This window comes from Tupaia chinensis, unplaced genomic scaffold (genome assembly GCF_000334495.1).
Source record: "Tupaia chinensis unplaced genomic scaffold, TupChi_1.0 Scaffold141517_1, whole genome shotgun sequence".
Classification (NCBI taxonomy): Eukaryota; Metazoa; Chordata; class Mammalia; order Scandentia; family Tupaiidae; genus Tupaia; species Tupaia belangeri.
The window spans coordinates 59,866-76,081 of NW_006201378.1; the positions used below are offsets into that span (position 1 = coordinate 59,866).

A 16,216-nucleotide genomic window follows, 5' to 3' on the forward strand; every position below is an offset into this window, starting at 1 on the left:
TGAAAAAATCTTAAAGGACAGGCATGACATGAACAGTGATAATTCTACCACACAATAAGATAACAAACCTAGAAATAGAGATGCTGGAGAAAGATGGGGTCATTAGAAGACTGGAACTAGAGAATTTGCTTTAGGCTTATTGGTGACATCTCCCACATCCCATGGCATTAACTTAAAATTTTTAGTTGAAGTTTATTTACTTATTCCATGAGTGGGAGACAGAGAGAGAGAGAGACATAGCACCCCCAACAGCATTCCAACAATGCAATCCATCCCTAACCTCCGCCAGCCTGGATCACAGACCAGTGTGCTATGTGTACTCAGGGAGGTCTCTGGGTGTGAACTGGTAACCTTCCCACTGGTCTGCCTCACAGAGCACCATCACTATGCCCTCTCCCTGCAGGACATCTATATATAGTAGGAAGTAGCAGTGATTTCTGTGTGAGGTGGGGAGATTTTGAGCTAAGCAAGTGACAGTGAAGAAGGAAAAAGAAGATCCATTTGAGAGCAAGTGAAAGAGAGATCTTGTATGACTTCGATGAAAAGGAGGCAATGGTTATTTCAAGATATCGAGAGTTGTGCTTTTTTTGCCTTGGGAGATATAAAAACAGTGGCAATTTGGGGGAAAGATTGAATGTATGGATTTTGTTTATGAAATGTTTTGTATTACATAGTTTGTTTTGCTTTGCATTTGGGTTTTGTGACAGCATTTTATGAGGCTTAACATACAGACCCCTCATGCTGTGTGTGTCAGAGTCCACAGCAACCAGGCATTAGTTCTCAGCGCAGCAGTGCGAGATTGCTCAGCAGTTCTTAAGTCAGGTGACTTATAGTTTTAACATCCCAGAAGCAAGCTGGGTGAGGACGGACTGGCACTTACGAGTCACCATTTGGCTGATGGATGGCAGTCACTCTGCAGAAATTATTTCAAAAAATGAGATATTGAGGACAAGGAAAGGTATTCTCACTTCCTAATGCTGTGCTACGCCCCCAGTGCTCTAGTCGTTGCTGTCGGTTCTCAGAATTGACGACCTGACTGCATTGCTTGAGGTGGTGCATTTGTGCACATGGTAGGGCAATTTCTGCGTATTTATTAGTGGTAAAATAATAAAAGTAACAACACATGAATTATAACAGCAGCAGTAAATTCAAGTATTGTTGATAATCCCTTATATTTATACAGAGCTTACTTACGACGAGCTGAAATTGTTTTCATAAATCCTTTACTTTTTCGTATAAAAATCCCTACAATATGGGCAAAGGAAGAAATAAGCATTATCATTCACATTAACTCTTGGGTAACTGAAGAGGGACAAGCCAATGGGAAGAGAATGCAAAGACTTATTCTAGTACATTATTGAGGAAGAACTCACTTATGCCCCCATTTCTCCTTATCCCCCTTCTCTCTTACAATCATTCTAGTGTACAAAGGCCCTCTGGCATCTAGTGTGGATATATATATATATATTTAAGAGAGACTTTAGTGCATGCACTTGCTAGAGACACACAGAGATAGAAGAGACAGAGAGAGAGAAAGTGAGAAATCACTTCCCTGAGAGGATGGCCACACCACAGCCCTGTCTACACTATTCTCCTCTTGAGATTTTGGGTGCACATGCACATGTACCTGGCATAGATTTCAAGCTCCTGGGTCTGGGACTCAAACTATAGTCAGCCATGTGGGAATTCAGTGCCTTAACCACTATGCCACTGGCTGGCCCTAGTGGGGACATTTTCGTTCTCTCTCTCTCTAGCACTAATTTTGAGAGTTTTTTTTTTTTTCACTATAGGGCGCGTGCGCTCGCCAGACAGACAGAGAGAGACATAGAGACAGAAAGCGAGAAATCACCCCCCAGGGGTGATGGTCACGCCACAATCCCTTCTCCTCCATTCTCCTCCTGGGATCTTGGGCACGCACGCACACGCGCCCGGCGTGAGTTTTAAGCCACCGGGTCCAGGACATGAACCACGGTCGACTACGTGGGAGTCCAGCGACATAGCCACTACGCTAACTGCTGGTTCCCTCTCTCTAGCACTATTTTCACTCTCTTTCTCACTGTTTATCATTTTATTTGTCAGCTATTCTACTGATTCTACTTAGGTTCTTTAGATATTGTCCATTATGGGCTTAGCCTTTCTTCTAGGCTTTGTTGGGGGCAAGGAATAGAAACAAAAACTAGAGAGAAGAGCAGTATCAGAGAATCAAGACTCTGGCCACTAGTTGTACTAAGAATAATCTCTTGAGGCTTAGTGACAGAATGGGTAAATTTGGGTACATTTGCATGGGTAAATTTGACATAGATATGTTTCTTACATTTCTTGATACAGTGTTGAAAACTTTTCTGGAATATAAAAATTTATTTCAGTAAAAGAGAATGAAGTTCCCAATGGGGGAACTTAGTCATATTCATTATGTTTTTGGCCAAATCAAATGGATTTCTCTAGCCAATACATTGTAGTAGTATGTGGGTGTAGTCTTTCAGAATGTGTCTTACAGAGCTCATTTTACTGTTACCAGTATGATTAAAGGACAGTTCAGGTGATTTCTACTGGTTGGGGGGAAGCTCCACTGAAGTCTGAGAATCGGGAAGAGGCCATTTCTAAGGAAACTTAGTCCGCCTGGGGAATCATCTCAAAAGGTCTTATTGTGTATTCAGCTCACTGCCTCACTGCCTTCTGCCTTTGGGTTTCTCGATTTGGCTTTGACTCCTTATACTAAGGTCTGGACACTTGATGTTTATTAAACTGCTGGATCTGTGTGTTTCTCAAAGGAGCTTAGACTTCTCTGGGCTGTTTATTTTGGCTCTGACAAAACCCTTCCATCTGTCTTGCTTAGGATCTTGTAAAGTTAACATTTTGTAAGATTATGTTCAGGAAAAGGCATTCAGGTGGTTTCTGTTGGCCAGGAGGAAGCTCCTGCCTGGTATGTTCATGATACATAGTGTGTGTTCTATAAATGCCAGTCACCAGCCTCTTCACGTTCACAATCACCGTCAGGGTCTAGTCTGTTTATTTCATTCCTGGAAACAGTAGATCCTTAAATTTATGTGTGAAAATTAAGAAACAACAAAACAATTTGTATTTATCAATATAAAATAAACCATTTTTTAAATGAGATGTCAATTTGGATATTTCTACCTAAAGGCAAATACATATGAATTTAAGCATCATTAATTTTAGGCAACAGAAATTACATGCTAAAAATCTCTACTGTTAATAAATGATTATTTTACAAATAACTCATTTGAAGTGTTTCTAATTTTCCTCTTTCTATTTTACTCACCATTTACATTTAATGGATTTAATTTTCCTTAAGCAATATGGCAATAAAATTTTTTTGACAATTTTTCTACCTTTTAAAGTAATATATAATGCAGTTTCTCAGAAGTGCTCACATTAGAAACAATCATTGTTAAAAGTCTGCATTGGTGTTTAAAAATATGAAATTATATTACAATATACTTTCAGTATATTTCAGTACAATATTTGGGATACATTATAGAATTGTTCTTAACTTCTAAACTAAATCTATACATGGCTTTTATTTATATTGGTATTTAATTTTGCGAATTATCACATTCTATCTTCAGTTTAGTTTAATTTCTATACTATTTTGATATCAAATTCTATAATGTTATTTTAAGTGTGAATTACAAAGAATTTCATCCATATTTGGCCATAAGTTTCTTCAGGAAGGTAAATTCCTATGGCTGCATTCTAAAGAATTAACACCAATCAGATGTTTGGAATAGTCCAAATAGTCAAGATGTGTTAAGCAATTACTGTTTGAGTTTCAGAGTTTAAAATAAATTATTTTAGATACAGTATTCCTATATAAAAACAAAAGGATGGATCTATTCAGAGAGGAAGTTACTTAAGACAGATTATAAACCACTAGTTTGTTCTGCGGTACTTTGTGAAGATAATCAAACTGTATTCTCTGTAATACACTGTACACACGCTTCGTGGGATTCATTTTGTTTGTACTTCTGGCTATCCATTTGTGTAAATGTACATGTGCATGTATGTTTGTAGGCTTTTTTTATTCATAAAACTGGCAGAAGCGTCCAGCATCCAGCATAGGACTGTGTGGTTTCACCGTCAGCCACACAACCCATGGAAAGTCCAGGTGGCTCATTTAGAAGCAGCCATATTGCACAGTGCGTGGCTGCCTGTACATGGGCTGCCCTGTACTCCTCTCCTACTTTCCCAGACAGGCGGAAGTAGCCATCAGACTCCAGCTGGTGAACTCCACTGACCACCACCTGACAGGGCTTGATGTTGAATCATGAAAAGCGAGCCTGTGTTCATACTTCACGATCCGATATGGTATCGAGGGAAAGATACGACATATATTAAGGGCTTAGTAAGAATGTTTTAGATGAAGGGACGAATGTCCCTCCAATATACAGTACTACTGATACCTGTTGGATGTTCTTTTTTTATCCTGTACAGATTGTGAGCTCCTGGTGGGCAGCAACTGACATTAATTAATTTTGTATGTTCAGTATTTAGCAAAATATCTGAAGCTGAGTAGGTACTTCATAAATATACGTTAATTAAGTGATTTAATTAATAATTCAAAGTTATAGATCAGAGAGTAATATATTCCTGATACGTATTCTTTAGAGGACTAGAGAGATTATATATACTTTTTAATAGCTAGCTCTCTCTTTTAATGTTAATGTATTAGGCCACAAAAAATAGACCATTAAGAAATCATGCTCAAATGTATTGTGTCAATAAAAATGAAGTATTATTAGTCTAAAGTACTGCGTATAATCTACAAGATCGATCAACAGGCAGAGATAATCATTAAGAATACATTTTAGAAAAATTGTAGTAACAGATAACATTTGTAGTTAGAATAGCAGTTTTACTTAAAATATATAAAAGAAACGTATGATATGAACATATTTCATACCAGGCAAATGTTAATATTAACCTTATAACTGTAGGCTGATTTTATGATACAAAACGTGGTATTGGCAAAATATTACAAAAGTTCCTATTAAAAAATATATATATATATATGTCTGAACATCCTTTCACATTTACCTTTCTCCCTGTATAAAAAGGGAAGAGTACAGCATAATCCATACATAAGTAGAAGAGAAAGAAAAAAACAAGCCAAAAGAAACTCTAGTTTATCAAGAATAACAGAAGACATAAGTGTGCTTTTGCTTTGAGTGTGTTAATGTCAATTTGTATTTCACATATTTCTCTTGCTAGGATTGTGATTACTATTTATTGCTGTGTTCCATTCTGTCTTATTTCCCTACTGGACTCCATGAGGATAGAGATTTTCTTGTTGTATGCCTCCCAGAATGTTCGAAACATGCTTATTTCTAGATCAGTTTACAGAATACGTTATCAGTAGAGGCTTTTCATGCTTTCTTGCACTAATACAGAAGATCTCCGATGAATTGGTAGTAATGTGCTGAAGTCCCTGGTGCTGGTGTTTCAAACTCCTCTCTGTTGCACCTCTCACACAAGCATGGTTGTTTCTTTCATCTCTGGTCCTCACCCGAGGCTCTCTCTCTCCTCTATGGTGTCTTCTGTCTGCACTCATCTTTCAAGGTCTGTTTTCACAGTTTCACAGCCATAAGCTCACGTGCTTCATGCATGCACGTAATCTTACCCCATCCACAATGCCGCATCCCACTGGTGCCACCTCCCTTCCAGCACTAACGAAGTCTCTGTAGTGTTCATGTTTTATTTTTCTTTTTTCTCCTCATTCTATTCCATACTCTCTGTTGCTACTGATAATCTCTCTGAAATACAAAAATACTTTTGCTACTTTCCTATGGAAATTCTTTTCTTTTTTTTTCCCTCAAGTACAGAAGTGCTCCTTGGCGATGTCAGAAAGTCCCCTTCAATCTCTCCCATACTTTTCCAGTCTTCTCTTCGATCTCCATTCACAGTCACCCTGTCCTTAGAACAGAGCTTCAGCATATACAAATTGGATTGCAATTCGTTCTTTCCTCCCAGCGTATATCATGTTCTTCCAATTCTTATGCTTTTGTAAATACTTTCCTTTTATTCCCATATGGCACATGTGCATGCACTTGTAATAGAGAGAGAAAGAGATCGAACCCCCAGCTGTGCATAGTCATGCTGCAATCCTTTTTCCTCTGTTTCTCTATTCCATCAGGATTTGAGTTATGTATGGATATGTGCCTGGCATGTTTTTCGAACTACTGGGGCAAGGGTTCAAACCATGATTGAACATATACGATGAGACTCCCAATACATAGTGCTTAATCACTATGGACAGGCCTGTCCCTATAAAGACTTTTCTATCTGAAGTGTTCTTCTCTGCTCTAAGGAATTCCAGAATGCCTAGTCATCCATCTAGACCAGCTAAAATATACCTATTTTTTTTAAAAAAATTATTTATTGAATTCTATGTGTTTATTATTTTTTAATTTGTCCAGAGAGAGATAGTAAGAGAGAAAGGGAAAGCAATAAAGCAAGCCACCAGGTACAGGACTCGAACCAGGGTCAGCCATGTGAGAGTCCAGTGCCTTAACCACCACACCACTTCCAGTCCCTAAAATATCACCTCTTTGGGAACCAGCAGTTAGCATAGTGGCTATGTCACTGGACTCCCACGTAGTCAACCGTGGTTTGCCTGTTTCAACCACTACATGAACCTCAACTGTACCATATTATTTAACAAATTCTTATTAATTAGACAGTGGAAGGCAGGATATGTTACTTTGAACTCTTTGCACAGTATCCAATAAAGTTCCTAGCTCAGAACTGATACTAAATATGTTTTGAAATACCATAATCACAAGTTCATACCACTTCGTATAATTTTTTTTTATATTTTTATTTTTTTTAAGTTTATTTATTTTCTCCATGAGGAAGGGAGGTACAGACAGTGATATAGCAACCCTGACAGGGTCTTGATGCTACAGTCCACCCCCAGCCTCAACCAGCCTAGACCATGGGTAACTGCAGCCCCAGCATACCCATGGTGGTCTCTGGACAGGAACCAACAGTCTTGCCATTTGAGTTCCCATGACAAAAGGTCAAATTTTACCACCTTGGCACTGTCTGGCCCCTTTTGGTATAAATTGCGACATTTTCCAATTGATTATATTTAAAGACTAATTTAGAGTGAAATTACTTCCATCCATTTGTTTTTCCTCTTCTCTATGGATGCCTGATCTCGGTCTTGTTCCAACTTTCAACTCTCTTGATTTTAAATATTCTCAACATGGAAAATAAGTGTAGTGTTAAAAATCTGGGAGAAGATGAATAATTCATTTTATCCAGATTTATCAGAACTATATTAACTATTTGGATTACTGCTATTTCTGCACAAGATTGGAGAGTATCCAATACTGAAAATTCTCTTTGGATGTACATAATATGTTTTTATAATTTTTAAATATTTCAAGATTGACTGCAGAAACTTTTATCTATGAGTATCTTGATATATAACTTTTAGTGATTTATTTGAATTTTAAAAAATTTAAAGAATTATTTTATTTAACTTTATTTATTTACTCATTTTAATTGACCAGAGAAGAATAGAGTGAGTGAGAGAGAGAGAGAGAAAGAAAGTAAGATGCTGAGTTTGGACTCAAACCATAGTTGATCATGTAGGAGTCCAGCGCTCTTAACCACCACACCACCTGCTGGCTCTAAATTAAATATTTTTAATAAGACATAGTGCCAGCCCCATAGTACAGTAGTTAAGAGAGCTGGATTCCAGCTGGCCAACCATGATTTGAACCTGGCCCTGGTAGCTAGAGAAATAAACTGATCACGTGGGCATGCATGCCCGAAATTCTGACGGGAAGAAAAAAATGAAGGAAAAAGGGTTGTGACGTGGCTACACACTTTTTCTCGCTCTTAATCTCTCTTTGATGAGCACATATACCCTGTAGGGGGGAAATACTAAACAATAAAAACAAGTTGGTTGCAGAAAAATTGTTAATTTATTTGATTTTCCTTCTGGACATTCTTAGGATGTTGATGTTTCATTATGGAGCTCAGGAGTTGACATTTCTGTTTAGATTTCATCAGCACTCACTCCTGTTTGCTAATGCAAATTTTGGAGAATTTGGAGTATTTTTCCATAAGGGCTGCTTACACAGTCACAAAATAACCAGCATGGAAACTTAACATTTGGGGAAATTAATTAAATTTTAAAAAGTAGCTGACAAAAATTTATTTAAAACTAATAGAAGTTGTAGTTCAAAAAAAAAAAAAGTAAAGAAAAGAAAAGAAAAGAAGAACAACATTATGTACTCTAGTAGTTTAAAAATAAACAGGCCAGCCTGTGGTGTAGTAAAGGCGGCCGACTGGGAAGTTTAAGTCCCAGACATGGCAGCTTAAAAAAACATGTCAGGCCTGTGTGTATGTGTGCTCAAAATCCTGAAAGAGGAGAGGAATGGGGATGAGATTGCTGTCTGACCATCCCCCATGCAAGAGGTGCTTTCTCACTTTCCTTCTCTCTGTCTTTTTCTAGTGAGTGCATGTACCCTCTGGCAAATTAAAATACACACACACACACCACTGAGAATTTCATTTTTTCATTTTCCAGAGGGTGTGTGTGCTTGCTAGAGAGAGACAGACAGAGAGAAAGTAAGAAGGTACTTCACATGGGGGACGGTTATACCACAATCACTTCTTTTCCACTTTTCTCTCCTTTCAGCATTTTGAATTTGTGCATATGTACCCATCATATTTGTCAGACTGTGGGGTCCAGGACAACCACACAGTTGGTCTTGTGGGATGCAATTGCCTTAACCAACATACCACCCACTGGCCAAAGAATTGCATGCATTCTTTTATTTTTTTTTTTTAAGAATGATTTTTGCTCACTGGAAAGACAGAGACAGACAGAGAGACAGAAAGCAAGAAAGCAAGAAATTACCCCCATTCCCCTCAGACGGATGGCCATGCTGCAATCCCTTCTCCTTTGTTCTCTTGAGATCTTGGACACACACACATATTCACCTGGCATGAGTTTAAGCCATCAGTCTGGGACTTGAACTGCAGTTGACTACATGGGGATTGAGCAATGTAACTGTTGCACTATTTGTTGGCCCCGGAATAGCATTCTTGAATAATAACAGTTATGTTTTAAGAAATAGATCAATCAAACATGTCAATAAATGTATTGTTACTGGACTTCTTATGTAAACCATAAAAATCAGTTTAAGTAACGATCCCTTCTTAAACTCCTTTTATTTCCCCTAATGAATACAAGTAAATAGAGTTGGAGCTGGCAGGTGGCGTGGTGACTAAAGGTGCTGGACTCCCATAAGGCCAACCGCAGTTCAAGTCCTGAACTTGGCACCTTGCTTTCTCACTTTCTCTCTCTTTCTCTCACTCTGTCTCTCTCTGGTCAAATTAAAATAAATTAAATTAAATAAAAAAATAAATAGAGTTAATATAAAAGACTATTTAAGTTTTTCAATATAGTTAACTTTTTCACTGAATGTGTGCTGCCACTGTCTATATTTTCACACATGACAACCTTTTGTGGATTGCTAAAGACATTTTTTTTTGGCCAGCAATAAAAATGCATTATCTAAATGAGAATGTCTTAGGTAAGGTTAAGAGATAGTAGGTTTCTATAAGCATTTGAAGTTTTTTTCAATTGTTCATGAGAAAAGTTATCATAGATTCATAAATGACAAGTATTCTTCTTCTTCAATTATGTTTTCAATGCTTACCTGAGCATAAAGTTACTTCCTCAAGAGAAGCTTCCATAGAAGCTGAAGAAACATACCTCACTGTGGTCTTCTTTGTTCAACATGGATGTATAAAATAGATTAGTCTGGAGCAGGTTCTCTTTTATATACAAGTGTGTTTTTGGAAAGTTAAGAACCAGTCCAAATATATGAAAGCTAAAACGTCACTTATACTGTTAATATTTGATTAAGACTTAGAAGAGAAGTAGGATTTCATAAAAAATGTGAAGACCAGTAATTATTGCAAAAGATATGGATAAGTAATTTTTATCTGTTTGATGTTTGAAGCTTGTTTTGACTAGAATGTGTGGTTTGTATCATCATTGTTGTGTGTACGACTTAAGAAGAAACCACTAGAAAGCAGAAGGAAAGGAATTGTTAGATACACGCATCAGTTGTAACTCTCAGTTATGTTTTGACACAAATACTGTGATTTAATCCTTTCTAAAGTTTCCACAGCATAAAGAAAATACAGAAACAGTAATCTTTACACTGAGTTCTTGCAGGCTAGTGGTTTCAAGACAGAAAATATACCGTCTCCATTTCTCAAGTTATTATTCTTCAGCACCCTTAAGACTGATAATTCAAAAGTCTTTTACATTCCCATTAACATGGAGATACCTGGTTTTTGAAATAATGGCTTTATAGATAGAAGCATATTCCCTTGAAAACTTGAGATTTGGAAAAATAAAACATAAAGAAATCTTCCCTGAAATAGTGCAAAATCAACATCACAGAATTTTATTTTGTCATTTCCTATTACTGCTATTATATATCAGTGCAAGTTATTTTTATCAATATTTAAAGGCAGTGCTGAAATTTTTAGAAGTCTGATTATATTTTATTCTTTAAACACACTGCAAATAAAGCACAGTGGAAATGAATCTCATGTAATTTGTGGGTAGCAAAGCAACAGACGAGGGCTGCATTCCTAATAAGTGCAGACAAACTAAGGGTCCAGACGTCACACTGTCTGAAGTTCTACGTCAGAGTCTAGCTGGCTCTGAGAACTGGACAGGTGCTTGAACTCTGAGCTGCAAAGGTGCCCAGTGTAAATGTTGGAGACAGCATCATGTTCCCCAATGGGCAATTAAGTTGGTCCATAACATGTGCAGCACACAGTAGGACCTTTGATTTTCTAGGAAGCTCTCTCTAGGCCTTTCTTTTTAAAATGTTTTTCATTTTTAATATAGATTTATTATTTACATTTAATCACTATACATCTTTACAGTGTACAATCTTTTTTTTTCCAGTGTCAATATAGTGCATATCTATGTGCACTATCATCAACAAGTAACTTTTCATTTTAGTGTCCATTAAATGTGTTGTGTTTTTTTTTGTTTGTTTCCCAGTTCCCCTCCCTCCCTGCTACTATTACCCATACCCTAATACCACTTCCTTACTGTTTCTATGATCTACACTGCCCTCCCTGCCACTATACCTTCCAATCTTTCAGTGTCTGCTATATAGTGCCTACATGCTGTATTTATTGAGTGGGGATATGTACAAAGTCTGTCTTTCATATTCTGGCTTGCTTCATTTAGCATTAAGTCTTCCATGTTTGTCCATTTTGTATCAAATATAAAGGTCTCATTGTTTTTTTTTTTTGTTTGTTTGTTTGTTTTGTTTTTTTTTGTTTTTTTTTTATTGGCTGGGTAGATTTCCCAGGGGATTTTATTTTTTGTTTGTTTGTTTGTTTTGTTTTGTTTTGTTTTGTTTTTAATGGCTGAGTAGTATTCCAGAGAGTATATATGCCACATTTTTTTCAACCCACTGTTCAAGTTTTGGACATTTTGGTTGATTCTATGTCCTAGCAAGTGTAAATAATACTGCAGTAAACATGAATGTAGCAGTGTTTTCCCAGCTAAGGGTTTTCCTATCCTGTGGATAGATACTTAAGAGTGAAGTACTGGGTTATTTGTAAGTTTCTGAGGAACCTCCATATCATTCTCCATAATTTCTGTACTAACTTATATTCCAGAAAATAAACAAGTAAATCCAGAAAATAATTTATTGGTAAGATGGATAGTAATCTTGACCACTATTTTGTTCAGGGTTTCATCATCCCTGACAGATAAATGTTTGTATTTCAAAGCTTAGTTTAAAGCATTATGTGGAAAATATGCCAGGATTTCTCCATTCTGAATCTGAAGAAAGACTTGACCACCAGTTGACAAAATTAAATGATGCCAGGCATTTATGCAGCTTTAAAGAATTAATAAGAAAGCTCATTCTTTTAATGTTATTTATATTTAGTTTTAACAATCTAACCCAGAACTGAAAATATCTCCATGCTAATAATATCTAATAATTCATCAGACATTTTCATAAATTTTCAAAGATCCAGATTTCTAGTATCCTTTAAAAAAATGAGAAGCTGGGACCAGCAGATGACTTAATGGTTACATCACTAGACTCCCACGTAGTGGACCACGGTTCAAGTCACAGTTCTGGTGACTTAAAACTCATTCTGGACACATGTACTTATGTGCCTATATCCCAAGAGGAGAATGGAGGAGAAGGAATTTTACATGGCCATCCCCCCTGGGGGGGGTGATTTCTACTTTCTGTCTCTGTCTCTCCAGCGACCACATGTACACTATAGCAAAAATCTCTCTTAAAATTAAGAAAGGAAAAGAAAAGAAAAATGAGAAGCTGCATCATAGCACCATGAACCTGAGCGGGTCAGCAGTCCCAGGCTGCTTCTTGGGAATGGCACTCACCAGTCAGGTCTCACAGTCCCCTGGCCCTCTGTCATACACAGTCTCAGCCTTAATTGACAGAACCTCCATGGTCCTCTTAGCATGTGAGGTGGAAATTCTTCAGATTGATTTTTAATTTACACACAATTCTGCTCCAATGGTATTGATAAGAGAAATAGATGTCAGACACTTTTAGTTTCTGTTTTTTGTACCCATATTTTTTAAATAAATATTTCCAATTTTACATTCCATTGGCATTTGATGCTCAGGACACCTTGCCTGAATTTAAGACAGTGAAATATTGGGTTGTCAGAAAAATCATGATGCAGTTTTGCAGAGAAAAGCATAGAGAAATACATGATGACTTTTCCAACAATCCGATAGTTTAAAATATTGCTTATTACTTGTAGAGCTCTACTCCAAGTGTGGTGAATAAAAATCATCTCCTCCTAACTATAGAGTTGTCCCATCCCTTGGTGGCTGCTGTCCTCATTCCTGGGCAGAACTGTCACTGAAGCATTGTTCAAACCTGTCTGTTATAAACTCCAAAACCAAGTAAAACCACAAGTTGAAACAAAAGGGAAGTGAGCACTAAATAATAGGAAAGGTCTTTATAAAGGACACTGAAATTCTATGACATCTATGAGTTATGTCATGCATGATGTAATAGTTTCACAGTTGACCGTCTCCTCATGTGCCTTGGGCCATGCAAGCATAGCACACAGGTCAAATATGGGCAGGATTCCAAAGACCATGTGTATTGAAATCCATTCCCTGAATTCCTATCTCCTCTTGTGGCAATTTAAAATATCCCTTTCTTTTCCACATTTTTTTTTAATACTCTGGCCTCTTGGGCATCTTAGATGGAAGTTTTTTGTAGTTCTTCAATAGATTAGGATTATTGTACTGGTAATAACTGACACTTTATGGAAGGAGACTTGATAGAAGGAAACTTTTCTTTGCAACTCAGTGTAAATTATTAAACACATAGTCTTTTTCTCTCCTCAAAGTTGCAAAACCCTCTCTAGATTATTTAGAAGTCAGTGGACTAAAATTATATTGTGAATTTAAGGATCTATTTTCCTCAGTGGAAAGCATCTCAAAATGGAAGTGCGATGGGCAGACTGCATAAAAATCATTCATTCAACTTTAATTTTTTTTTCTTTTGAGAACACAAAAAATTCTAAACTTAGGTAGAACTAAAAGTAAACAGAGCGTGTGGACTCATCAGGTGCCAGTTCTACATTGAAAAGTCATCAAAATTTGCATCATGGTATGAAGAGAAATATGTTACTGTAAGGCTGTCTTCACAGATGGCCTTAAAATATTGCCTCCCATAAAAGCAATATACAGCTCTCAGTACGGTAGAAGCTAAATCTTCATTTCTGTCATCTATTTCTCTGAGTTTAAGAGCATAGTTTGATGAAGTCATTATAATGATTCATTTCTGGAAATGCTGCTGTGCATGGAGTTGCTCCAGAACCTCAAAACTCTGTGCCATGAGGAATCTACTGGGTGGTAATTCAAAGGCCTCTGGTTTTGGTGGGCAGAAACAACTTTTTAGTTTCCCATGGAATTGGAGTGCTTGGAGTTTGGGGGAAGTTTTGCAAAGGGGGATGATTCTTGATGATGAGGTGGACTGAGCACTGGCTGTAAAGATCCCACAGAGTGCTCTGGTGATCCCATACCCATGAATAGCTCCTTTTTCTTGGAGATCCTGGGTTGTGTCAGGGACAGGAGGTGAAGGCAGCAAACCCTGCAGTGCAGAGAAGGCATCAAGGCTTACTGGAGAACCCAGCAAGCTGACCAGAGGGAAGGAAGGACAGATGAAAACATGTAACTCTTTGGAATAAAACAGATCTTATAAATAGGGTAGAGTGGGACCAGCAGATGGTGTAAAAGTAACATTGCTGAATTCCCAACAGTGGTTTGAGTCCTGGACCCAGCAGCTTAAAACTCGTGTCAGGCACATGTGTGTGTGTGTTCAAGGCCCGAGAAGATACTGGAGGAGAAGGGATTATGATGTGGCCACCCCCTGCCCCGGAAGTTGATTTCTCACTTTCTATCTCTCTCTCTCTCTGTCTCTCTAGTGAGCATATACACCCTATAGCAAAAATACCTCTTTAAAAAAATGAGAGAGAGAGAGAGAGATAAATAGGGTAGAACATAAAAGGTGATCAACCTCAAGAAATAATGGCTTTTTAACTTTTAAACCTAAAAAAAAACCGCATTTTCTCCCCCTTATAATTTCACAGCCTTTCCTTTTTTCTTTCTACACGTCAAGGGATGTTTAACAACCTTGTTCATTTTACCCTTATTTTAAGGCTAGCATACCTTCTAACATGGGTTACATTCATTGCTCCCCTTTATCTCTTACAGGTTTCGATCTAGTCAAGTGTGAGGATCCAGGCATCCCTAACTATGGCTACAGAATTCGTGATGAGGGCCACTTCACGGACACTGTAGTTCTGTACAGCTGTAACCCAGGCTACGCCATGCACGGCAGCAACACCCTGACATGTCTGAGTGGGGACCGCAGAGTGTGGGATAAGCCACTGCCTTCTTGTATTGGTGAGTTGGGAAGGTGTTCAGATGACTGTGCGAGTGCGAGACCCATGATCTCTCACTCCATATTGCTTTTATTGCATTCTTTTGAAAAAGAGGAGTGATCTTATTATTTTTTTTATTCCTATGATTTATCTGTGTGTGTGTCTGTGTGTGTGTGTGTGTGTGTGTGTTTAGGTTGCCAGGTATGGAAGAAGACGGACACTATGTCCAGAGTTATTATTACAAGATAACATGAGTGTTTCATTGTTTTCTACTCTAATTTCATGAAGGATAGAGACTTCCTGCCAAGATCATGACTGGGAAGAAGCAAAATGAGGGAGACAGATGATGTTGATTCTCTTCCTATCTACCTAGTGCAAGCATGATGGTTTCATATCTCAGAGTAGCTAAATGTAAAGGAGAGACACTGTGGTGGACTTCCTCAGCTCTCTATATCTTTTGCAGCTGAATGTGGAGGTCGGATCCACGCTGCCACGTCAGGACGCATACTGTCCCCCGGCTACCCTGCTCCTTATGACAACAATCTCCACTGCACTTGGATTATAGAGGCTGACCCAGGAAAGACTATCAGGTACTTGTTGTATTTGGGTTTCAGTGATTTGAGAAGAGGGCCACATCTTCTTTTCCTTTTCCAATTTTATTTTATAATTACTTCTTTACATTTAATCACTATACATCTTTATGGCACAATTCAAAGCATACATGCAAAGTGTGATAATCAAATCAAGGATATTACCGTATACGTCATCTTGAACGAAGAACCTTACTTTCTCATGTTTGTTAAATGCTCTTTTCCTGAGCCCCTCCCACCCATCCCCTACTATCCACTCACCTTTCTTATAGTCTTTGGTATGTACACTTATCCTGACTGCTATCATGTCTGAATCTTTTAGCTTCTGCCATGGAGTGCAAACAGGCAGTGTATATTGAGTGGAGACATTCAGTGTTTGTCTTTCATAGACTGGCTTATTACATGCTTACTTACAATTGCTTTGAAATCTTGTGTTAAGACATATCTAATAAAAATTAAAAGAAAATAGGTGAATCATTTAGCTTTTGCTGCCTAACAAACTGGTCCCAACATTTAGTACTTTAAATCAACAATTATTTGTCTGTTCGTGACTTTGTAGATTCTCCAGCTTGATTTGGGTGAGCTTGGCTGGAGCTGGATGGTCTAGTCCTTTAAGTATGCAGACTTCAGGTGGGATGCTTGAAAAGGCTGTCACC

At 37.7% G+C, this 16,216-nt stretch overlaps 1 protein-coding gene across 1 annotated transcript in view; it reads left to right on the forward strand.

Moving 5' to 3' along the window:
- The window catches only part of CSMD1 (CUB and Sushi multiple domains 1), a gene marked incomplete at its 5' end in the record, with an annotated part of 442,872 nt that overhangs the window by 59,190 nt on the left and 367,466 nt on the right, over positions 1–16,216 (forward strand). The window contains 2 exons of the mRNA XM_006163216.1: positions 14,801–14,992; positions 15,434–15,560. Of these exons, the coding sequence (XP_006163278.1) occupies positions 14,801–14,992; positions 15,434–15,560 (319 nt within the window). The remainder of the gene's footprint in view (positions 1–14,800; positions 14,993–15,433; positions 15,561–16,216) is intronic.